This window comes from Geotrypetes seraphini, chromosome 3, assembly GCF_902459505.1.
Source record: "Geotrypetes seraphini chromosome 3, aGeoSer1.1, whole genome shotgun sequence".
Lineage (NCBI taxonomy): Eukaryota > Metazoa > Chordata > Amphibia > Gymnophiona > Dermophiidae > Geotrypetes > Geotrypetes seraphini.
The window spans coordinates 109,341,015-109,367,730 of NC_047086.1; the positions used below are offsets into that span (position 1 = coordinate 109,341,015).

General features: G+C 42.0%; 1 protein-coding gene across 1 annotated transcript in view; it reads left to right on the plus strand.

Moving 5' to 3' along the window:
• The window catches only part of MFSD2B (major facilitator superfamily domain containing 2B), a 138,213-nt gene that overhangs the window by 87,239 nt on the left and 24,258 nt on the right, over positions 1-26,716 (plus strand). Inside the window, exons 10-11 of the mRNA XM_033937131.1 lie at positions 4,550-4,630; positions 13,056-13,165. Coding sequence (XP_033793022.1) covers positions 4,550-4,630; positions 13,056-13,165 — 191 coding nt within the window. The remainder of the gene's footprint in view (positions 1-4,549; positions 4,631-13,055; positions 13,166-26,716) is intronic.

Sequence of the window (26,716 nt, forward strand, 5' to 3'; positions counted from 1 at the left end):
CAAGAGCCTGGGACCAACAAGATTTGAATATTGATCAGAGAACAAAAGGTAGAAAAAATAATTTTATTTTCTGTTTTGTGATTACAATATGTTAGATTTGAAAAGTGTACATGAGACAGCTTGAAATGGGAACTTTTCTATTTTTGTGAATGGCAAGGCTGAGTTCAGTTAAAATATATGCTTTATAAGAAAATATAATAATGTGTTTTATAAAGTTTATAAGCATTGCTGGCATACTCGGTGAGGTGTTCCTAGTGTTGGTGGTGGTGGTAGCATGTCAGTGTGTTGAGAGGAAGAGGTAGTCTGGGAAATTCTGCTGAGCAAACTCTGGGCCCATTTCCACCCCCAGTTAGTCCACTCCACTCAACTGGTTCACACACTGAGTGGGTCTTTGGGTGTTATTTCTGGGTAGTTGTTTTAGAATCTCTTCCAGTGGTTTGTCAGTATCTCCTTCTGGTCCAAGGAAGGAAACTTTGTCAACCTTAGCATTGACCTTCAGAATATGTTTGTAACAGCGCTGCTTGTGTGGCATTAGGCTATGTAGTGATCGAAAGAAAAAAACAGACCTTTGCACATTTTTGCACTATATGGTGGGTGTATGAGGAGATTCATTTCCTGCACAGTTAAGTCCATTTTTTCTACTGAATAATAGTATAGGTACAATGAAAGTAAATAGCAAAAATGTTTGAGTAGATAATTAAGGAAATCTTTTTCATATTGCTTGCTTATGGACTGGGAAAAAAGACTGTTCAAGCAAATGTCTCCAGAACTGCTTTAATGGAAAAATGTGATTTTTTTTTTTTTAAGTACTTTGTGAAATTTATTGTTGTTGTGAAATTTATTGTTATACTTTGTTTAAACTTAAAAAGCGGTGTCATTAACAGTGAATCTAATCGAAAAATCGATTCAACAGGGTGAATCGGATCGAATGAAATATTTTTCTCTGAATCGGGCAGCACTATTGGCTACCATGAGAATGGGCTACTGGGCATGATGGACCATTGGTGTGACCCAGTTAGGCTATTCTTATGTTATGTTCTCATCTGTAGGGGCCTTTGTTTTCACTTCTTATTTTAATGTATTTTTTTCCTGGGAACTTATCAGTGTTTTTTTATAATGGGAACAAAAATGGAAGAGAATTAATGTGTGTGGAATGGGGGGGGGGGTAACTAATTTCTTCAGCTAAATAATTCAATCCACTTCAAACAGACATAGGAGAACTCACGCACCATTCACACACCCTCCAACCAAAAACGTCAAAAGAAAAAAACTGTTCGACAACCTCCTAGCCATTCGAGCTGCAACACTTGACCCCCAACTCTACAACCTATTGACCTCGACCACAAACTACAAAACCTTAAAAAAAGAAATAAAAACCCTTCTATTAAAAAAACACATAAAACCAAACTAACATAATCAGAACTGTCCCAAGCATCACCTGCAACTACTCCATATGTACTTCTGATGTCATGACAATTCAGACATAATTTATGTTATGTTATGTTTGGAATAATGGTTACATAAATGAGGTTCAATAAAAGAAAATTTTATGTGGGAGCATTTGTTGGAACTTCTGTTATCCTGATTTCTTCTATCTGTGGGCTTTCTTTAGCTAACCTACTTATCTGGGGCTTTCCACTTCTGCAGCTGCCCTTTTCACGGTCCACTTTGCGCTTGCACTCTCTGGGGAGGGGGGGTTGGGTCTGGGCTTGGTGGGGTAGGTGTGTCTGGTAGTTTTGTCTGGGTGGTGGCTGGGTGTTTCTTGGGTGCTTGTTGTGCGGATTGGTGTGTCTGGTGAGCGGTCTGGGTGTTGTTGCTTGTGGGGGTTTTTTTCATTATAAAATATGGCTGAGGGTCTAGTCCGGCTTATTATTCTTGTGGGTTCTGGGGTGGGATTTGTTTGCTTGCCCCAAGTTTTGGCCTTTTGTTGTGTATTGCTATGCCTCTCATTGGCAATTTTCTCTTGGGAGAGGCTTGTTCATGCTTGTTGTTGCTGTTACTCTCATTCTGTGTTCTTTTTGATAATGTATAAGTTTCTGTACAGACCATGGTTGCTTGTCTGGACCTTTTGCCATTCTCAATAAAAATACTTTGGAAAAAAAAAAAAAAGAAAATTTTCACTGCCTGTTTCTATTCTGACCATTTATTCCATTTCATGGTTATTGCAAAAAAAAAAAAAAAAAAAAATTTTACATGAGGGGGGGGGGGGGGGTGTCAAAAAATGATGGGCCCCGGGTGCCACATACCCTAGGTACGCCACTGCACTAGAGTTATAAAGTGGAATAAACTATGTAATCTTACTAGCAAAGCCTAAAAAAATATAGGGCTCCTTTTACTAAGCTGCAATAGCGGTTTTAGCGTTCACTAGACGCTAATGCCAGCATTGAGCTGGCATTAGTTCTAACTGCGTAGCGCATTAACACGTGCTGAAATTCTGTGCGTGCTAAAAACGCTATCGCTGCTTAGTAAAAGAAGCCCATAGAGATTATAACCAGAAAACAGGCTAAGCACGTTAGTAATTATATCAAATAAAGACTGCACTAGTTTAAAATAGTGGAGAAAAGACTTCAGATATCTTGTTCCACCAAGTCCCAACTTCATGAGACTGAATAGATTTTATATATAGGAGCTTCTCCAGTCACTGGTCAAAAAACCTCCACTTTAAGTGTATCACTCTATTGTAGCCTTCACAAAAAAAAAAAATTGCAAAAATGTTTCTTTAAGCACAGTTGTCATAGACACAATCCCATATCATTCACAACCCACAACCATAACAGTTGGAAAAAAACAACAACAACAAAGTCCAGCTGTATCTCGCATTCACAAAAAAGCCCAACAGTGGCCCTGTTTTACCTCCAGCTTTATCAAGGGCTGCGACTTTAATTCTCCATCAGCGGTCTTTGCCAAACGCAAAATTCTTCACCCTCACTAACGGATTGCACCAAATGGCTCATAACACAGAAGAAATCTGTTATGGTTGTGAATGATATGGGATTGTGTCTATGAAAATTGTGCTTAAAGACATATTTTGCAATTTTGTTGAAGACTTAGGGCAGATGCGATTCTGTGTGCGATTCTTAGCCGCTTCCGCAGAAACTGTCGTCCTATGCAGAATTTCCCCTTTATGTCTGTTTTTAAAAAAAAAAAAATCTTCAAAATCTACATCTTATCTGGTGTTAAAGCTACTGTAGCTATTAAAGTAGAAGGTTTAGCTGAATCTTTTTTTTTTTTTTTTAATTTCTTTATTCTTTTTCAAACTTACATCAAGTGCACAAAAAGAACAACATGAAATACTATCGTATCAATAAATACAACCATTTGAATTTAATTAAAACACTTAATAATCAGCAATGAAATAATTTATAAAGCTTATTTCCCTCCCCCCACCAATCATTTCATATCAAGCACTAAAGACATATACCATATAATCAATTTTTCCTAACCTTCCTTATAATTAATGACTGAATCTTTATCAAAAGTCTCCAACACCGCTCAGATATTTTGAGGTACAATGTCCTGATCCACCTGTTGTTGATTCTCTACTTCTTTTGTTGGCAAATACATATGTGCATACGAGGGAATAATTTTTTCAGGTACACACAGAGGCTCTGATTCTGCAAAATGCGTCTAAAGTTGGATGCCTATGTTAGGCGTCCTTTGTAGAATCGCACTTAGTAGAGTTCAGCACTGTTTAGGCGTCTAACTTTTTAGGTGTCCTTTAGAGAATCAGGTTTTAGGTGAAATTTGAATGTCCAAAAATGCCCTTAATGTTATAATATTTTATTAGAATGGCGATTTTATACTGTTTTTCATTATAATTGTAATACTAGGAGTTGTTTTTGTTTAATGCTTTTATTTATTTCTCTTCCATCAGACAGAGTGACTGGGATTCGAACCAGCAACATTAGGATAGATGGGTATAGGTTTAACCAGTGTGCTACAGAGTGAGCTAGCAAGCAGCATAGCTAAAACTGGATCTTATAAGCACTGTAAGGAAGTCTACTTTTGAGCACCGTTTAGGCTTCAGATAGACCTGAGTTCTATGGATGGAACATAGGCATTCTTTGGATGTTCTTGCGGAACTTAGGCACAGTTTGGATGTCCTTAATGCAATTTGCTAAATAGCTCTCTGGGTTTTTAATTTTGCTTTATTAAGCTCAAAATACATTTAATAAGTCACCACATAAATGGGGCACATCAAAACAGATATAGTGCATGCAAAACCTTCTATTTTTGTGGACAAACAGCAATGTTATTTGCTGATTAGAGGAAAAGATCCATTAACTGAAGCACAGCACATGAAAAGCATCGCTTTAGTTTTCTTGCTAAAAAGCTACTCTTTTTTTTCCTGACTAAACAGTGCTCCAATCAGCTCATTCTTGAAAGCAAAGAAAGCACATGACAAAAATATATATATTAGATATGGACGTTAAAGGATTCTTTGTGTTGTTTTTGGATTCTGTGAGCCTCCAGACTAGACTGTTGACTTTGTTCTACAACATAGTAAACAATTATTTTCTCATTAAATCTGTTCTTTTTCTATCATCAGATATCCGCAGTGCTGAGTGTTCCATTTTGGCAATGGTTCCTGCACAGATTCAGCAAGAAATCTGCAACCTTTGGTATTTCTGTGAGTCTCCCTGTTTTCGCCTTACTCAGTGTCTCTTTGAAATGTGATGCATCTGATTCTGCAGAACAGACCTGTGACAGGTGCAATTTTATTATTTTTTTTTTGTAATTCTTTATTCATTTTTAAAACTTACATCAAGTATACAATTAATAAAACATTTAAGATTAAATACATCACTTGAATTTTCTTAGTATATTCAGATACATTGCACTACCGGTGTTACCAAACGTCGAGTCATTTTTTATTTGTTTCCCCAAAGCCATACAGGTGCAATTTTAATTAATCAAGTATCTTTGAGAGCTAGAGATGGATCAGAAAATCGCAATCCAAAGCAATCTGGTCATATTTTGTTGGGCAGGGTTAAGTGACTGATGATGTGAGAGCAAATAAAGAAAAAAAAAATGAATAGGATCATGGTAGAAACTACTAACCCTTCTTTTTACAAAACCATAGCACGATTTTTAGCGCTGGCCGCAGTGGGAACAACTCTGACGCTCATAGAATTCCTATGAGCATTGGAGTTATTACCGCTATGGCCGGCACTAAAAAACATACTACGGCTTTGTAAAAGGGGTAGGTGGGGGGTAAATCTACTTTTTTTTCCCCCAATTCTTTATTCATTTTTACATATTTCAACAAGTGTGTCAGAAAAATCATGCAAACTTACAAATATACACTTGATCAACTTTCATATATCAATGAAAATATAACATATCAATCAACATCTATATTCTATAATATATTGAATATCATGAACTATTCCTAGTATCTAAACAATTGTTATCAAATTAGAAAACCTCCCATCCCCTCCCTCCCGTTACAAAAATTCCATCCTCACTACATCAAAAATATTTAAATATTCTTGTACATTACAGGATTTAATACTTATACCCACCCACATCCCTTCATGTCAAATATCTTACTTTGGGAAAATGTTATTACTCATTACAAAAGTCTGTTAATGGTCCCCAAATCTTCTGAAATTTACCAAAATATCCTCTTTGTGTTGCTATTGTATGCTCCATTTTATATATATGACATACAGAATTCCACCAAAAATTATAGTTCAATCTGTCATAATTTTTCCAATTGAATGTAATCTGTTGAATGGCAACTCCAGTCAATATAAATAAAAGTTTATTATTATTTTACGAAATCTGACTCTTTGCTCTCATTGACATGCCAAATAAAATAGTATCATATGTCAAGGCCACCGGATTCTCTAACATCCTATTTATTTGAGGCCAAATTGATTTCCAAAATACTACTATAAAAGGACAATAGAATAAAAGATGATCTAATGCCCCAGCCTCAAGATGACAGTGCCAACATCTATTAGACTTAGAGCTATCTAATTTTTGTAAACTAACAGGGGTCCAAAAAGCTCTATGCAAAAGAAAGAACCATGTTTGTCTCATAGATGCAGACACTGTACATCTCAACCTTCAAGACCAAATTCGTGGCCATTGAGACGCATTAATTTGATGCTTAATCTCAATGCTCCAAATGTCCCGAAGACCAGTTTTTGGTTTTTTATTCACAAATCCAGATATTAATTTATACCACTGTGCGGCCTGGTGTTCCATGAAATCTACCTGAAAGCATAAGAATTGATTATTAAGAGTTTTCCATTCAGGGAACCCCACCTCAATGGCCTGCTTCAATTGCAACCATCTAAAACTTTGTGATTTGTTAAGACCAAATTTATGTTGCAATTGTGAAAACTCAAGCAGCTTACCATTAGATATTACATCTTCCAATGTACGTATTCCTGCCATCATCCAATGCTTCCAAATAATTTTAAAACCGCCAATTTTGATCTTGGGGTTTAACCAAATCGTTTGATTTGTTGATTTATTTATCGGAATAGGAGTTAGATTATTTACATATCATAAAGTTTTACATGTATCCACAAATATTCTATGATCTTTATATAACCTTGGCATTTTGATACTAAGAACATGACCAAGTCGCAAAGGAAACATAAGTCGCCATTCTAACCAAAACCAGTCTTGGATATTATCAATGGGCTCTGGGAGGACCCAATACATACCTTGATGCAAAATATAGGCCTGATGATACCTATAGAAATTAGGAAAATTTACCCCCCCCCCTCCATAATTGGCTTTTGCAAAGACACTAAAGCAATTCTAGGAGATTTACCCATCCAAATAAATTTTGTTAGAATACTATTTAACTTTTTATAAAAAGACCCCTGAAAGAAAACTGGTAACATTCCCATTTGGTAACAAACCACAGGTAAAATCATCATTTTAACAGTTTGTACTTTCCCCCACCAAGATAAGTGCAAAGGATTCCATTGCTCACACATTTCTGTTACCTTCTGTAATAAACATTTTTCATTTACTTTCATTGTATCAACCACTATATTTTTGATCCAAACCCCTAAATATTTTAGTCCATCTTCCTTCCATACAAATGAAAATGCATCAAATAAACCTTTTGTATAATGTACAGTAAGTGGAAGAACTTCTGATTTATTCCAATTTATTTTATAACCTGAAATCTTTCCAAATTTCACAATCAACTGAAGCAAACATGGAATGGTTGTTTCTGGATTTCTCAAATAAAGCAAGATATCATCCGCATATGCAAATACTTTATATTCTCTATCTGAACACGGAATACCCTGTATCTCCTTCATCTGTTGAATAGCTAATAACAAGGGTTCCAAAACAATATCAAAAAGCAAAGGAGATAAGGGACAACCTTGTCTAACACCTCTCTGTAAATTAAAACGTTCTGAAAAATTATTATTAATATACAACCTAGCAGCAGGGGAGCTATACAACGTTTGTATTACTTGTATAAATCCTGAACCTGTACCAAACCATTCCATTGTTTGATACATGAAGGTCCATTCTACTCGGTCAAAGGCCTTCTCTGCATCCAAGGACACAGAAAAAGCCGGATCTTTCATAGCTTTTGTTAAATACATCATATGAAACGCCAGTCTAGTATTATTAGAAGAATGTCTTTGAGCAACGAATCCTGTTTGATGCATACCTATAATGAAAGGGAGAGCTTTAGCCAATCTTAAAGCCAATGTCTTAGCTAAAAGTTTACCATCTACATTGATTAAAGAAATAGGCCTATAATTTGAAACCAAAATGGGATCTTTATTTGGCTTAGGTAAACTATAGTTAAAGACTCTGCCATAGTGCCTGTAATACAACCCTTATTTAGTTGAGTCTGATATAAATTTAATAAATATGGCAATAGGGCATTTTGAAATGATTTATAAAACTCTACCTTAAAACCATCCCCACCTGGAGCGGATCCAACTCTAAGGGACTTCAAAGCTGTTTGCAATTCTTTTAATGATAGTGGCTATTCCAAACTTCTTTCTATATGTTCAGGAATTTTAGGTCCATCCAATAATTTCAAAAACTCTAACCATCTTTTTCTTTATCCAAATAAGTCTCAGAAGAATAAAGAGATTTATAAAATTGTTTTAAAATAGGTTTAATTTGAGTATGCATATCACCCTTTTCATCTTTAATGGCAATTATTTTTGTTTTCCTTTTTTTCGCTTTTAGATAATTTGCCAATATTCTTCCCGCCTTATTTGAGTTTCCATAATACAAAGTTTGCTCAGAAAATAAATCTTTCCTTACTAATTTAGACGAAATCTCATTATATTTACCTTTAGCTTTTAAAAGATCCTGTTGTGTAGAATATTCCCATTTTTCTATTAATTTTGATTCTAAAACTTTAATTTCGTGCTCTAAATCAGAAAATTGTTTTTTAACCTGTTTCTTAAGATGAGCCAAATAAGAGATAATTTGACCTCTCATAGTTGCTTTAAAAGCATCCCATGAAACTTCCATGGAGATTTCATCTGTGGTATTAAGTTGGAAGTAATCCTTCATTTTTAATAGAAAATTTTCAGCAAGCAAATGTATTATCAAATCTCCATATAGGTCTACTACAATCTTGATCATCAACTTTAAGTTCAATCCACACCCCACCATGATCTGACAAAATGATTGGATCTATGGCAGCTTGTGTTACCTGATGTACTAATAGATTTGAAACAAAAATATAATCTATTCTTGAGAATGAATTATGAACATGTGAACAGAAAGAAAATTCCCGACCATCAAAATGAAGTACACACCAAATATCTTTCAAGTCACAGGATTGTACAAAGTTATCTAATCCTAATGATTTTATAATTCTTCTGGGATTTTTATCCACCAAAGGATCTATAACAGCATTGAAGTCCCCCGCCACCACTAATTTAGAGGAAGCCAGTGGAAGAATCAGTTGTTGTAGAGTCTTAAAATATTCAATTTGGTTCGAATTAGGGGCATAGACATTGAAAAGCATCATGGTAGTATTTCCCATGCTCATTTCCACATGTACCCATCTTCCAAGAGGATCTGATGCATTTAACTTAAATGAAGCAGAGCATTTCTTATTCACTAAAATAGCAACATCAGCCTTTTTCCCAATGGCTGAGGAGAAAAAACAATGTTTGACCCAACCCCCTTCCAATTTGTTAGATTCTATACTTGACAGGTGAGTCTCTTGGATGTAACAAATATCCGCATTCTGCTGTTTTAAAAATAGCAAAGCTTTTTTCCTTTTTATCGGATGGTTAAGACCATTAACATTCAAAGATAATATCTTAAGATCCATTAAATAATATCAAACTTGTTTTATCAAAAATCAACCAATAAGTAAAGTGTAATAAATCCTTTTCCCAATAAATAAGATCTACTATATAACCCCATCCCCTTCCCAACCCCTCATTATAAATCACCCTCCCTTCCCTTCCCCCATCCCCAAATAATTACAAAAACTTGGAAACACAAAGCGAGATCAGGTATAGAACATCTCCCTACAAGCTATTATCTTATATTTAAATAGCTATTATTATATTTTATACATATATGAAATTGAATCATACATAAACCTGACAATTAACATATAAACTCACATAAATAATATTGATCAAGATATCATTGTATGTAATAAATAGGAAAATACCATTTTCTGAATATAAAATGTCTTATATAATCTGCAAAACAAATTCATAGTCAGTTAATATTATAAACTCATAATAAAGTATTATATAATTATTTCAAAATAAATTGAATCACAAGGAATACTAAACCCTTTTTTGGTTTTATTGACCATTCCTATTATTATATGAGTATATGCTTAATATAAATATTATATAAACTCAGTATCCAGAATCCATAAATAGATAAACAAACCAAACTACGGGTAAATCTTCTTTCAGATCATGATAATGTCTGATTGAACTCTGATCAGAGCTGGTGCCCTAGGTAAACTTTCAGCTTGGTCCCTCCTTCAACTAACTTTCAAATCTCTAGCTTATCCCCTTGAGAATTGCATAATTAAATGAGGCAATGGCCATCCCAAAACCACTTCTTCCAGATTGAAATGGGGAAAAAATGCATAATTGGACATCAGCTTTAAAGATATTATCATTTAAGCCCCAGGTTACAGCTGCATTTTTTACACCATTCTTCCAATTGCATCTGCTACACTGGCTTCATTGATGTCTTTCAGTCTCATGAATACTGCTTGGAGTTGAACTGCTTGGCCTAGTGTAATATGCGCTATATAGGCTTCCAGAGAGTTGATAAGTGATCACCATGGCAAATTTTACTGAAATTACTGCAGCTTATTGTAGGAACTGCTAAACTGCAGTACTGAGTTACGACAGGTTAGTGAGTCCCATGGTAAATTTTGCTGCAGTAATTTACCACACTTTCATAACCAGTTCTTTGCATTGGTATTGGATGTAAGTGGCATGCTACGTGTATCTATACTGCAGTTTATTTATTTATTCAATTTTCTATACTGTTCTCCCAGGGGAGCTCAGAATGGTTTATATGAGTTTATTCAGGTACTAAGGCATTTTTCTCTGTTTGTTCCAGCAGGCTCACAATCTGTCTAATATATCTGGGGCAATGGGGGGATTACATGATTTGCCTAGGGTCAAATGGAGCAGCAGGGGTTTGAACATAAGAACATTAGAATTGCCGCTGCTGGGTCAGAAAAGCAGTCCATCATGCCCAGCAGTCCGCTCATGCGGCGGCCCTCTGGTCAAAGACCAGTGTCCTGAGACTAGCCCTACCTGCGTACGTTCCGGTTCAGCAGGAACTTGCCTAACTTTGTCTTGAATCCCTGGAGTGTGTTTTCCCCTATGACAGACTCTGGAAGAGCGTTCCAGTTCTCTACCACTCTCTGGGTGAAGAACTTCCTTATGTTCGTACGGAATCTATCCCCTTTCATCTTTAGAGTGCCCTCTCGTTCTTCCTACCTTGGAGAGGGTGAATAACCTGTCCTTATCTACTAATTCTATTCCCTTCAGTATTTTGAATGTTTCGATCGTGTCCCCTCTCAATCTCCTCTGCTCGAGGGAGAAGAGGCCCAGTTTCTCTAATCTTTCGCTGTACGGCAACTCCTCCAGCCCCCTAACCATCTTAGTCGCTCTTCTCTGGACCCTTTCAAGTAGTACCATGTTCTTCTTCATGTACGGCGACCAGTGCTGGACGCAGTACTCCAGGTGAGGGTGCACCATGGCCCGGTACAGCGGCATGATAACTTTCTCCGATCTGTTCGTGATCCCCTTCTTTATCATTCCTAGCATTCTGTTTGCCCTTTTCGCCACCACTGCACATTGCGCGGATGGCTTCATCGACTTGTCGATCAGAACTCCCAAGTCTCTTTCCTGGGAGGTCTCTCCAATTACCGCCCCGGACATCCTGTATTCGTGAATGAGATTTTTGTTACCGACATGCATCACTTTATACTTATCCACGTTGAATTTCATCTGCCATGTCGATGCCCATTTTTCGAGCCTGATTATGTCACGTTGCAGATCTTTGCAATCCCCCTGTGTCTTCACTACTCTGAATAACTTCGTATTGTCCGCAAATTTAATCACCTCACTCGTTGTACCTATGTCCAGATCATTTATACAGATATTGAAGAGCACGGGTCCAAGCACCGAGCCCTGCGGCATCTCACTGGTGACACTCTTCCAGTCCGAGTATTGTCCATTTACCCCATTCTCTGTTTCCTATGCTCCAGCCAGTTTTTAATCCAAGTATTTCACCCTCGATTCCATGGCTCGCAATTTTCCAAAGTAGTCGTTCATGCAGAATCGAGGGTGAAATACTTGGATTAAAAACTGGCTGGAGCATAGGAAACAGAGAATGGGGGTAAATGTACAATACTCGGACTGGAAGAGCGTCACCAGTTAGGTGCCGCAGGGCTCGGTGCTTGGACCCGTGCTCTTCAATATGTCAAACGCCTTCTGAAAGTCCAGATATACAATGTCGACCGGGTCGCCCTTGTCTATCTGCCTGTTTACTCCCTCGAAGAAGTGCAGCAAGTGCAGAAGTGCATCAAGTTTGTCAGACAAGATCTGCCTTTGCTGAAACCGTGCTGGCTGGTCCTCATCAGACTGTGTCCGTCAAGGTGATCAATGATGCGGTCCTTTATCAGTGCCTCTACCATCTTTCCCGGTACCGAGGTCAGACTCACCTTCAGGGTGCTCAGGCTGTAGCTCTAACCACTATGCCACACCCTCCCCTTTTATTTTAACACTTTAGATCATCCGTGATCTTTCATAAAACTATAGACGTCCGTGTATTTTTTTCTTCAGACTTTTAGAATATTTATTTAGAGATAGCTCACACTTTTTTAATATATTTGACTTACTGCCTCTCTGTGGTACACCCAAAAGAGTTGATATGTATATTATATGCAGGTACTTTCTCTATCCCTTAGTTTTTGTACCTTGGGCAATGGAGGTTTAAGTGCCTTGCCCCGAGTCACAAGGAGCTCTTAGTGGGAATTGAACCTAGTTGAACCCAGTTCCTCAGCCCACTCAAAGTGAGTTACATTCAGGTACACCAGGTATTTCCTTGTCCTTGGAGGGCTCATAATCTAAGTTTGTACCTGAGGCAATGAAAGTGACTTGCCCAAGATCACAAGGAGCTGCAATAAACCCAAACCATCTTGAATTAATATTCAGCAACTACAGACTTCCATGTGAGAACAGAAGGAGATATGGAAATGAGCAAACTGATATTCTGAGGAAACGATCAAGTACTGCTGTTTTACAGACTGTTGCATGAATTTTAAATCTGCATTTTAGTGGCTGCAAATCAATGGGTCTTAAATGCACTCCTCCACACATCCAGCCGTATAGTTCTCAGAGTAACAACATAAGCCAATTAACCTGATTTTTAGACAAAGTACATCACCAAAGATATCCTGAGAACTGGGTGAATTTGTGGACTAATGGCATTGAGCATCAGTGATGTAAAAGTGGCCTTATTTGAGTAGTTAATCTCAAATGTTGTGACTTACTTCGTTGCACCTGATTCCCTCTGCTTTGTTCTCTTTCCCATAGTGGATGATTCCATTTGCGGTCCTGCTGGTTACAATCCCCAACCTGACTGTAGCTTATCTGGTAGCTGTGACTTCTGGCCTGAGCATTGCTGCATCTCTTCTGTTGCCATGGTAGGGACATATCCCTGGTTGCAAAGAAGGGAAGAGAACACCAGAGAACAACTAAGGTCTATGGCATACATCGGGAAAGAAACTGGAACCAAGGGCTTTTATCTGCTGTTATGGTCTACGTTTCTCTGGGTCTAAAGGGAGTTAGTGTTAACCTCCATATTTAACCCAGTTTAAAGCACCTTAATGCAATGTTACCTAATATGTGTATATAATCTGTATGAGCATTAGTGTTGTTACATGGTCATGGTTAAGGTGTATGTAGATAATCACCAAAAAAGAAGGAACAACCTTAGATTCAAAGGCAAAAACAAAAAAAGAAAGTAGGGATGGACAATGAGCATTCTAATACAGTCTGGGCTGTGACTTGACAGGGTATAATACTTACTGAAACAGATGCCTGAAAGTGACTTCATTAAATATTAATGCAAGATCTATAATCCAGTATTAATGCCTAAGGTGAGCCACTCACACCTCTCCTGAGGTGTAGTTAATGCTACTGATATATATTTTTTATTTCAATTTTTTTAGCCCATGCTCCCAAAGGAGCACAGAATGGGTTACAAATCAGATTCTGAACATAAGAACATAAGAAGTTGCCCCCGCTGAGTCAGACCAGAGGTCCATCTTGCTCAGCGGTCCGCTCCCGCGGCGGCCCATCAGGCCTAGTGCCTGAACAGTGATCCCTGATTAATTTTATAACTTACCTCTAATCCCATCCCTATAATCTACCTCTACTCTTATCTGTACCCCTCAATCCCTTTGTCTTCCAAGTACCTATCCAAAGCTTCTTTGAACCCCTGTAGCGTGCTCCTGTTTATCACATCCTCCGGTAGTGCGTTCCATGTATCCACCACCCTCTGTGTGAAAAAGAACTTCCTAGCGTTTGTTCTAAACTTCTCCCCTTTCAATTTCTCTGAGTGCCCCCATGTACTTGTTGATCCCCTTAATTTGAAAAATCTGTCCCTGTCTATTTTTTCTATGCCCTTCATGATCTTGAAGGTTTCTATCATGTCTCCTCTAAGTCTCCGCTTTTCCAGGGAGAAAAGCCCTAGCCTTTTCAGTCTGTCAGTATATGAGAGGTCCTCCATACCCTTTATTAGCTTAGTTGCTCTTCTTTGAACTCTCTCAAGTACCTCCATGTCCTTCTTGAGGTACGGCGACCAGAATTGAACACAGTACTCCAGGTGCGGGCGCACCATAGCACGATACAGTGACAAGCAGTGTTCCCTCTAAGCGGGCGGGTGTTGTGAGCAAACTTTTTTCACCGTGAGCCAAAAATATCGGGCGCCAGCAAGTTATGAGCCAACTCGCCCGATTCTCCTCTCGCCGCCCTGCCATCTGCCGTACGCCTCTTCCGATCGTGCGCTGTGACGAGAAACGTGTGCGCTGCGATGTAATATTTTGTGCGCCAGCGCACGCCAGCGCAGCTTAGCGGGAACACTGGTTCAAATGGTTTTATTTATTTCCCCAAATTTATTTTTGTTATACGCATTGAAAATATTTGATATTGCGTTTAAATCAAAATCTCAATAAACTTGAAACGAGTGCCCGTGAGATTGTGGGAGGGTTAAATACTCAAAACTTAGAAGTTTTTGCTACGCCAGCTTTCTGGTATCTTTACATACAGTGGCGTACCTAGCATATGTAACATCCGGGGCCCATCATTTTTTGGCACCCCCCCCCATCTGTAAGAAAAACATGATTTTTAGTAACAAACCACACGTCACACATGAGTACCTAGGAAAAGGCAGCATCTTACATATTGCAGTGAGCAGTACATCAATACACCCATTGTAAAACTAAACAAGCCAGACCAGCACAGATCAATCCTACACCGTCAATCCTAACAGAAAACCATGTCTTTCGAACACACAGAACACAGAAAACACCTTCGCCTAGTAAGGAATATGTAATCACAAACTAACCCCTCCCTCTTTTACAAAACTGTAGTGTGGATTTTAGCTACGGAGGTAACAGCTCTGATGCTCATAAAATTCTGAGCATCAGAGCTGCTACCACCAAGGCTGGTGCTAAAAACGCTTCACAGTTTTGTAAAAGGGGGGATAAAATAAAAATACATAGACAAAGGTTAAATTGAACCAGCAAGAAGCTGGACTCTGCATACAATGCTTCACAGAAACAGTGACACATGTCTCCTAAAGCAATAAATAAATAGAATTTTTTTTCTACCTTTGTCTTCTGTGGTTTCTCCTTTCCTCATCTTCTTGTAACTCTCTTCCTTCCATCCACTGTCTGCCGTCTCTCTTCCCCTATATGGCATCTTCTCTCCTTCTATGCCCCTTCCAGAAACTGTATGCCTCCCCCTTCCATCTCTCCTTTCACCCCATTGGTCTGGCATCTCTCTCCTCGCCTTCCCTCTCCCACACCTCTCCTCATAGTCTGGTATCTCCCCTTCCCTGATTCTCTGGCATCTCTCTCCTTTCCTTTTCTTCCATCTTTCGCTCCCCCTCCATGCTCTCACATCTCCCCCTTCCTTTTCCCTTAGACTGGCATACCTTCCTCCTACGCTCCAAGCCCTGGCATCTCCTTTAATTCCCTCCCTCATCTTCCTTCTCCCTCCAGCTGGGTACCGCAACACTCTTCCCTGCAGCTCTGCACTTCCCCACAATTGCCATGCTTCGGTTCCTCTTCTTCCTTCCTTACTCCCCCCCCCCCGCGGGACCCTGCGGCACCATCAACTCTTACTCCCTCTAATGTCGGCCCTGCAGCTCCAGACTTCCTCGCACCTTCTCCCCTCCCCCTTTGGATCGCTATTATTTTAAATGTTATAGCCGCGGAGCTGTATCCATCAGTGGAGATGTCTAACCTCGGCCTGCCCCGGAACTCTTACTGCAACAGTGACTTCCTGTTCCTGCCTAGACGGGCGGCTGCTGCAGTAAGAGTTCCGGGGCAGGCCGAGGTTAGACATCTCCACTGATGGATACAGCTCCGCGGCTATAACATTTAAAATAATAGCGATCCAAAGGGGGAGGGGAGAAGGTGCGAGGAAGTCTGGAGCTGCAGGGCCGACATTAGAGGGAGTAAGAGTTGATGGTGCCGCAGGGTCCCGCGGGGGGGGGGGGGAGGAAGGAAGGAAGAAGAGGAACCGAAGCATGGCAATTGTGGGGAAGTGCAATCCCCCCAATGCGTCCCCTTACCTTACCGACGCGTGTGTGCGCTGTGAAGAGAAACTTTGCGCTGCGATGTAATATTTTGTGCGTGAGCGCAGGCCAACGCAGCTTAGCGGGAACACTGGTGACAAGATGACTTCCTTCTTTCTGGTCGTGATACCCTTCTTAATGATACCCAACATTTTGTTTGCTTTCCTTGAGGCTGTTGCACACTGCGCCGACGCCTTCAATGTTGTGTCTACCATCACTCCCAGGTCTCTTTCAAGGTCGCTCACCTCTAGCACTGATCCCCCCATTTTGTAAGTGAACATTGGGTTTTTTTTCCCTATATGTACAACTTTGCACTTCCCTATGTTGAAACTCATTTGCCATTTTTTGGCCCATTCTTCCAGTGTTGTCAGATCTTTTTGGAGATCTTCGCAGTCCTCCATGTTATTTACCTAGCGATATAGTTTGGTGTCATCCGCAAATTTAATAACCTCACATTTTGTTCCTGCCTCCAGGTCGTTAATGAATATGTTGAAAAGTAGCAGTCCCAGCACCGACCCCTGTGGAACTCCGCTTGTGACCCATTGCCAGTCTGAGTAATGGCCCTTTACTCCAACCCTCTGTTTCCTGTCCGCCAACCAGTTTTTGATCCATTGGTGGACCTCCCCTTGCACCCCATGGTTCCATAGCTTCCTTAGTAGTCTTTCATGTGGCACCTTGTCGAAGGCTTTTTGTAAGTCAAGGTAAATGATATCTATGGATTCCCCTTTATCCACCTGGCTGGTTACCCCCTCAAAGAAGTATAATAAGTTCGTGAGGCATGACCTGCCCTTGCAGAAGCCATGCTGGCTCGACTTTAGTTGCCCATAGTTGTCGATGTGTTCCCAGATGCTGTCTTTAATCAGTGCTTCCATCATCTTTCCCGGGACCGAGGTCAAGCTCACCGGCCTGTAGTTTCCTGGGTCTCCCCTTGAGCCTTTCTTGAAGATGGGCGTAACATTTGCTATTTTCCAGTCTTCCGTAATCTCTCCAGTTTTTAAGGATAGGTTGCATATTTGTCGAAGTGGTTCAGCTATTTCGTTCCTTAGTTCCTTGAGTACCCTTGGGTGGATGCCATCTGGACCTGGCGATTTGTCGCTCTTTAGCCTGTCTATCTGCCGGAGGACATCCACCTTGCTTACCTCTAGTTGAACCAGATTTTCATCCTGCTCCCCCTGCTCCTCAGGTTCCGGAATGTTGGTTGTGTCCTTCCTCGTGAAGACTGACGTGAAGAACTTATTTAGCCTGTCAGCTATCTCCTTTTCTTCTTTTACCACTCCCTTTCTGTCCCCATCATCCAAGGGTCCCACTTCCTCCCTTGCTGGTTGCTTCCCCTTAACGTACCTGAATAATGATTTGAAGTTTGTTGCTTCCCCCGCCAGTCTCTCTTCAAATTCTCTTTTTGCTTTCCTAACCACTCGGTGACACTCCTTTTGGTGTTTTTTATGCTCCTTTTGGTTCTCCTCTGTTTTGTCCTTTTTCCTTTTTTTGAATGATGCTTTCTTGTCACTTATCGCCTTTTTTACTGCATTTGTTAGCCACACTGGGTTTTTTGTTCTATTTTTTTTGCACCCTTTCCTGTACTTGGGGATGCACAGGTTCTGTGCTTCGTGCACTGTGCTCTTGAGTAGGGCCCAGGCATTTTCTACAGAGTCCGTCTTCCTTGCGCTATCGTTGAGTTTCTTTCTCACCATTTTCCTCATGGCGTCATAATTCCCTTTTTTGAAGTTAAGTGCAGTCGTTGTAGTTCTTTTTACCTTTGATGATCCAATCTCTAGCCTGTACTGGATCGTGTTGTGATCGCTGTTTCCTAGTGGGGCTAGTACCGCCACCTCCTTAGCGGGTCCCCCTAGTCCGTTGAGGATTAGGTCAAGAGTGGCATCACCCCGTGTTGGTTCCGTGACCAGCTGTTCCATGAAACAATCCCTCGTGACCTCCAGGAATTTGGTCTCTCTCATGCAGTTTGAGTGCCCAATACTCCAGTTTATTCCCGGGAAGTTGAAGTCTCCCATCACCACCACACTTCCGCTTTTGCATACCTGCCTCAGTTCAGCCTCCAGATCTTGGTCAATTTCTTCCGTTTGTCCAGGTGGGCGATAGTACAGACCCAATTTTGTGTCTGCTCCAGTTCCTCCTGGTAGCTTAACCCATAGTGATTCCAAGTCGCCCGCCCTTACTGTTGTTTCCATCCTGGTTGAAGGTATGGATTATTTTATGTATAACGCTATTCCTCCACCCTTCTTGTGTGACCTATCTCTCCTGTATAGTTTAAAACCTGGTAAAGCCACATCCCATTTATTGTCATCAGTCCAACACGTTTCTGTTACTCCAATTATGTCTAATCCCTTTTTGCTGGCTAGGACTTCCAGCTCTCCCATTTTAGCACTTAGGCTCCTAGCATTAGTGTATAAGCAAAGTAAGTCCCGTTTGTTCGCCTTTCTTGCTGTTTTTCCTCGTGGTTTGGCGCTCCTGGCATCCCCCTCGTGAGTTTATAGACCCCAAGCCTCATCTCGGTCATCCTCCTCCTGTGGTGTGTCTGTTTCGTCCTCAGCTTGTTTCCCTGTTTTCGGTTGTCCCTCTGGAATCCGTTGTTCTCTATTAGTGCTGCTTGCCAGTTCTATTCGTGCACTAGACCCCTGCATTTCTCCCTTAGGTCCTTTTTCAAAAAGTTCCCACTCAGTCCTGAGCCCTCTTTTACAGTGTCCTTGCTCAATATCTTTGGCCCGTGTCCCCTGCATTGCGTCCTTAGGTTCTTTTTCCAAAAATTCCCTCTCAGTCCCGATCCCTTTTTTACAATGTCCTTGCTCCATGTCCATGGCTCCCCTGTAATGCATCCTTAGGCCCTTGTTCCAAAAATTTCCACTCAGTCCCGAGCCCTCTTTTACAATGTCCTTGCTCAGTATCCTTACTTGATACTTTTGTCCGATGTGTCAGATCGACTGTTGGCTTTCCCCTCTTCCTCAGTTTAAAGCCAAATCTATGATGCTCTGGACGTTGCGTGCCAGCATCCTCGTCCCCGTCGTGCTCAGGTGCAGTCCATCTCTCCTGTAGAGCTTATTCTTTCCCAAGAAAGTTGTCCAGTTCCGTGCAAAAAGGAAACCCTCCTCTTCGCACCATCTCCTGAGCCAACCGTTTATTGCTTGTAGTTCACTCTGCCTCCTTGCGTCCGCTCTCGGTACTGGCAGGATCTCCGAGAAAGCTACCTTCCTTGCCCTCAGTTTCAGTTTCCTCCCCAGGATCCTGAACTGATCAGTTAGTGCAGTCCTGTTGTAGTCCCTCCTGCTGACATCGTTGGTTCCAACATGAATTACTACAGCTGTCTCCTCCGTCTCGGCCCCTTCCAGGATCCTCTCGACTCTGTCGATGACGTCCTTCGTTCTTGCCCCCGGGAGACATGTCACTAGACGGTCCTCTCTCCCTCCAGCTATGTGACTGTCCACTCCTCTCAGGATTGAGTCTCCCACTACGATAGCAGATTTCCCCTTCCTCAACTGTCTCTCTGGTCTCAGGTCTGTGTCGGTGGCGCAGTCCTCAATTTCCTCCTCCGGGTTCTGTCGGGTCTCCTCCTCATCTGCCTGTCCAGATTCTCTGCAAGGTCCTACTCCCATGGTGACTGGTGGATTCTGTCGTTCGCCCATTGGTTCCCTCCTGATGAGCTGGTGGTCCCGTGCCTCCACCATCCTGCAGGCCTCCTCGATGAAATTCTCGAGCTCTCTAACTTGTTCTGTGATGTGTTCCACTCTGGCGGTGTCCTCCGTTGCCCAGCATTGTTCTTCTATGGTGCAGAGTCCCTCCAGCTCCTGTATTCGAACCTGCAATCTCCCGACCTCCTTCTTCAGGCTATCCAGTTCCTGGCATCGACTGCATATGTACGCCCATCTCCCGGAGGGGAGGTAGTCATACATATGACATTCGATGCAGTATACTGGGTAGCTCTGCTGTGTTCCTACAGCCTCCATTACTTCTTTCTCGTTCCTATGTCCCACGGTGTGTATGGTGGTGCCTGGCGCGCAGCTAGCTGAAAGAGTAGAGAGAGAAGAGAGAAATGAGTATAGAAGAGGTACCTGTGGTTTATTTTCAAGAAGTTAGATGTCGTTGCTGGGCTGCACGGTCTCCTGGCTCCTTCTCAAGGCTCCTTCGCAAAGGCGCTCTCACTAAGGCGAGCGCCTTTGCCGCTCGCCTTCGCCGCGCGCCGAACGGCTGCGCGCCATTGGCTCCTCCCCTTTTATGGGGGAGTTTGGCTGGTGATGTCGGGGGTGGGCGGAGCTATCTCTCGCCTCTTCCCCTTGGCTCTGCTTTGTCTGGTTTCGCCCCTTGGCTCTCCTCCCCTGCTTTCAGCTCCACTCTCCGGTTGCCTGCTTTTAACCCTCTCACTCTGTCCGCTCCGCTCTCTGTCTCCTCTCTCTTGACCGCTTTTATCCTCCTCTCTCTGTCCGCTGCCCTCTCTGGCCACCTGCCTCAGTCTGCACCGTTCTCAGCCCTCTGTTCTCCTCTCTCTGCCCGCTTTCCGATTCCTCAAATCCCGCAGCTTCCTCCACTTCCTGCCTGCCTCGTGGTTTGGGTTGCAGTTCAGCACAGCACCTCCTAGCTTCCCCTTGCGGCAAAGACTGCGATTGTCGCCATTGGCTCCTCCCCTTTTATGAGGGAGTTTGGCTGGTGATGTCGGGGGTGGGCGGATGCTATCTCTCGCCTCTTCCCCTTGGCTCCGCTTTGTCTGGTTTTGCCCCTTGGCTCTCCTCCCCTGCTTTCAGCTCCACTCTCCGGTTGCCTGCTTTTAACCCTCTCACTCTGTCCGCTCTGGTCTCTGTCCGCTCCGCTCTCTGTCTCCTCTCTCTTGACCGCTTTTAACCTCCTCTCTCTGTCCGCTCCGCTCTCTGGCCACCTGCCTCAGTCTGCACCATTCTCAGCCCTCTGTTCTCCTCTCTCTGCCTGCTTTCCGATTCCTCAAACCCCGCAGCTTCCTCCACTGCCTGCCTGCCTCGTGGTTTGGGGTGCAGTTCAGCACAGCACAGCACAGCACCTCCTAGCTTCCGCTTGAAGCATCTTCTCTATCTGTCCCAGCAGGCTCACAGTCTATCTAATGTACCTGGGGCAGTGTAGGATTAAGTAACTTGCCCAGGATCACAGGGAGCAGCATGGGGTTTGAACCCTCAACTTCAGGGTGCTGAGGCTGTAGCTCTAACCACTAAGCCACACCAAAAATTGTTACATCAACTTAAGGAGTTAAGAATATATTATAATAGACAAGTAAATGACTTGCCCAGGGTCACAAGGAGAAGCTCAGGGTTTGAGCACACAGCCTCTAGGTGCTGAGGTTGTAGCTCTAACAACTACGCCACACTCTCCTCCCTTGTCAGTCACTCACATTAATGATTGGTTGTATTTTAATCGTTGAAGAACAGAGCACAATCAGCTTGGTCAGGGAGTTTCCCCATATCCCTCCTCTTTTTATGTCTCCTTTTATAGTGAATGTCAACTGCTTTGGTACAAACTGATGTGTTAGAGCACTGCGTAGTGATGCAGGAGGTGGAGCTGAGAGAGAAAAAAATGTAGAAGATGCCTGATAATGCCTTCTACACAACTCGCAACTACAAGAGATAACCTACTGGTTCAAGGCTCCTGGCCAAGCTCCACTGGCTTCTGATAATCGCCAGGGTCCACTATAAATGCGCCTGTTTAACTTTCAAAATCCTATATGGTATCCTCACTTCCTTTATCCCTCTTTCTTGGAATTCCTCAAACCCTAATACCACCAGATCCTCCCACAAATTAAAAATATCCTTCCCCTTGCTAAAAGGCATTTCCCACACAGGAAAGCTAGGGACCTCCCTCCACTTCAAAATCACTGAGCTCTGGAACAACCTTACCTCCCCTCTTCGGAACTTGAGCTCTCTCCAAGTTTTCCGCAAACATCTGAAAACCTGGCTTTTCTCAAAAAATGTAAGTCTCCCTCCAACTTAGGAATCAAGGAAACTCTTATATCTTGGCATCCCAAGTCCTCTAAATTTTCTTCACACTTCTACCTCTAACCCTCTGTTGTAGTTCCTTCCTATTTCTCCTACTGTAAACCACGTTGAGCTCTACGAACGTGGAGATGATGCGGTATACAAACCTAAGGATTAGATTAGATTAGATATGTCTTTCTGCTAGAAAGATTATGGAGGAGTGTGTGGCGCAGTGGTTGGAGCTATAGCCTCAGCACCCTGGGGTTGTGGGTTCAAACCCGTGCTGCTCCTTGTGACTCTAGGTAAGTCATTCAGTCCTCCATAGCCCCAGGTACGTTAGATAGATTGTGAGCCCACCGGGATAGATAGGGAAAATGCTTGAGTACCTGATTGTAAAAACTGTTTAGATAACCTTGATAGGCGGTATATAAAATCCTAATAAACTTGAAACTTAAGAACCTCATTTTCCCTACCAATTGTATTTAAAAGTATGCGTGGTGTAGAACAGGGAATCTACTTTTTACCCACACAATATCTTTATGTAAATGACTGAAAACTGGCCTACCTAAGCCTACCAACTAAGTATAGAAGAGAGAGTGTGCCTGTAGACAGGGAACTAGTCCACAAACATGTTAGGGACCCCATCTTTGCAATCAAGGCCCCAAAGCTGTGGAACTCTCTACCACTATTGTTACAGTCATTAATGTCTACTGATAAGTTCAAGGCAAACCTAAAAACATTCCTCTTTGCTGATGCATATTAACCCCTTCTTCAATACATAGCGCAGAGGGCACCAAGTAACATGGAGCCTTCCTTATGTTTTCTCCCTCCTCTCTTACCTATGTAATTCATTCTTGACCTACTTATGTGCCAGTTTGTTACACCTAACTCTGATTATAGTAACCACCGTATGTATCCTATTATACTGACTGTAAGCTGTCCTGAAGGTTTTCACCAAGGCACGGGGTAGCAATAACATAATAAACTTGGAATATGGTTGGTGAGAAAGGAGGGAAAAAAGGGGAAGCAAAATGTGACCAAGAAATGGAAGGAAAGCATGGCAAGGAAGAAGGGAGAATTAAATTGCACCAAAAGAGAGGGAGAAGGGTAAGGACAGCATGTCTGGGCAGCATTGACAAACCACTCATCTGCCCTTAAAAACATCAGGAAAACTAACTTGTCCATAAAGTCTGTAAGTGTCTTTATGGCATATGTAAATTTCTCAGAAGTTTGTGAACTCTGACTACATCTTTCTTCCAGCTTTGTCTGATGTTGGGTAGGAGCTCGAAGGGGCTTGGACCACAGGCAGCAGCTAGGCCAGGTACAAGTGCAGTGGCTGAGAAGTTTAGAAGTTCCCTTTCCTCCTAACTCTGTAAAATCTTCAAGGAAACCTCTTCCTAGGCATTTAGACTTTTAAACTGACGACTGAAAAAAAAATTGGGTTGGGAGGAAGAGAATCTTTAACTGTAAATGAAAATGTTTCTTCAGAGTTGGCAATACTACCTCTTGATCAATTATCTTTTCTCTGGCCTGCTGAATGCAGAAAATGAGGAATGAAAGAAATAAAGAAATGTGAATTGTAAAGGCACATACCTCAGACAGGTTTTATGACTACCACCGAGGTTAGAACATAAGAATTACTATACTGGGACAGACGGAAGGTCCATCAAGCCTGTTTCCAATCCAGGTCCCAAGTACCTAGCTAGATCCCAAGAAGTAAAACAAATTATATGCTGCTTATCCTAGAAATAAGCAGTGGATTTCCCCAAGCCATCTCAATAATGGCATATGGACTTCTCTTTTAGGAAATTATCCAAACCTTTTTTTAAATTCTAAGCTAACTAATTTCACCACATTCTCTGGCAATGAATTCCAGAGTTTAATTACATGTGTGAATAAATATTTTCTCTGGTTTGTTTTAAATCTACTACTTAGTAGCTTCATTGCATGCCTCCATCCTCTTCTTCTCCCAGTGTTGTCTCATTTTCCTATCACTGTAATTAACAACGGTGTGGGACCTAGGAGCTTCATTGTTGATTGTGCCTTTGCAATTTGTGCTGTTTATGTAGAGGCTGATTCATACCTGAAAGTTATATAGGCTGACAGCAGCTGAATTTTGGTGTTTCCCAATATTTGCTGCTGTGGAAGGGAATATTTGATGACAATTTGTGCTGTTTTGAAAAACTAAAACCTTGTTTATAAGAGTCCAGAACATAAGCTTGGACTGTATGGGAGATGAAGCCTGATTATAATTGTAGTTCCAGGCTTTACTTTTTAGTGCTGCCCGATTCAGGAAAAAATAATTTCGATTCGATTCGATTCAGCCTATTGAATCGATTTTTCAATTCAATTTTCCTGCTCAATTGGGTGTTTTTTCAAACATTCTGGTGGGTTTATTTTATAGCCTCTTCACCCCCTTTGCCTTCTCCTAACCACACTGGCGCTGTGGTGTAAACAAAACAAACAAAAAGGACTTTTCCTCTCTCTGTTAAATCTTAGCTCATGTTTGCGGACTAACACCAGTTATCCCAGGACAAGCAGGCATATATTCTCACTGATGGGTGATGTCACCACGGAACCCCGGTACGGACACTTCAAGAGCTTGAAAAAAGCTCTTGACACCCACACTGTGCATGCGCGAGTGCCTTCCCACCCAACGGAGACATGCGGTCCCTCAGTTCTTTAGTTTCCGCGGAGCTAAGAAGTCGCGTTTTCAACGGCTGTTGAAAAATTTTCCTTTCGCTGCCTTCCCGCTCTCGCGGTTTTCCTGACTTTTTGTCAGTTTCTTCTTTTATTGTTTTTCTAAGTTCATGTATTTAAAAAAAAAAACAACCCAAAACTTTCATTTTATTTTTTCCTTTCATTGTGGGTTAGGCCTTTTGAGGCCTTATGGATCTCCATTTTCTTTTTTCCCCTCTACATAGCTGTTGTCCCGGGCTGGTTTTTCCTGCCCATTCTTTATCCACACGGTTGTTTTGTGGGGGAACTTGTTTTCACCGACATCCTCCTATTATTTTAGCAATTTCGGGGCCTTGACCTTGTCGTTTTTTTCTTCCCTTGCTTTTTTCTTCTTCAGCACATTTTCATGTGCTTTCTCCAGAAGCTGTTTCCAGTTGATGACACCATCCATCCGGCACCAGTCGACGCCGGTGATCCGGTACCCAACATCCTTCCGACATCGATTTCCAGCTGCACAGTTGGTGATGTTTCTTCTTTTGGTAAGTTTGATATTGTAACAGCTTGGTTTCCCAGTGAGTCAAGTCCAGCTGACCTTTTTTCAGTCCTCTCTCTAGCTCCGATTCGATGTCGATGACTGTCTTGATATAGGCATGTTCATCTTGGAAGCGTGGAGCAACATTGATGGTGCCGATCATGAGACAAGAGTACTGGTGTTCTTTTCTTTCTTCTACACCTAGGGTACCGGTCATCGACCAAAGGGTACCGGTGTTCTTTTCTTTTATTCTGCAGCCACATCCATGGTACCGGTCCTCTTCCAAGGGTACTAGTGTTCTTTTCTTTGATTCTGCAGTCCCACCTATGGTACCGGTCATTGACCACGGGTACCGGTGTTCTTTTCTTCTATTCTAGAGTCACATCTATGGTACTGGTCATCGACCAAGGGTACCGGTGTTCTTTCTTTCTCCTCCGGGAGTGGCACCGATGGTATCGGTCATCGACCAAGGGTGCCGGTGTTCTTTCTTTCTCCTCCAGGAGTGGCACCGATGGTACCGGTCATTGGCCCTGGGTGCCGGTCATGGACTAATGGTCTCGGTGTCTTTTTTCTCTCTGCTCAGTAATGACACCATGGGTACCGGTCATGGACCCACAGTACCGGTATCCTTTTCTTTCTGCTTGGAAATGACATCATTGGTGCCGGTCAGGGACCATCGGTACCGGTGTCCTTTTCTGTCTGTTCCGGGGCTGTGTGCTTTGATATCTAGGGAATGTTGCTCTTTGGTACCAGTGTTGTATCCCTTGGTACCGATTTTTCCTTTTTCACAGTGTTTTCTTTCATGCTACGATTTCGGTCGGCCTCGGCATGTTTTATCTGTTCCAGTCAGTGATGTCGACGTTTCTAATTGGTGTCGACCCCCCTGCTCGATGTCGACTTCTTATCGACATCATGTTAATGTCATCATTTCTGATTGTTGTTGCAGTCCATATCGACATCCAAGTTGATGTAGGACTTTCTTGTCGACATGTTCCACTGTGTTTCCATTTATTTGGATTGTCAGCCCTGTCGATACCGTCTCTTCTAGTGCTGCCCTGCCCGGTTGAGATTTTTGTTTCTGGGGACATTTTCACTTGAGTCTTCTCTGCTTTTGACTCCTATCCCGTGACACCAGTTATTGTTGCAGTTACCGGTGTCGGTATTATTCCAATATGGGAAGGCTTTGCAGTCTTTAAGCTGTTTTTGGCCTTTGACATCGACTCCTTGCTGGTCTTGG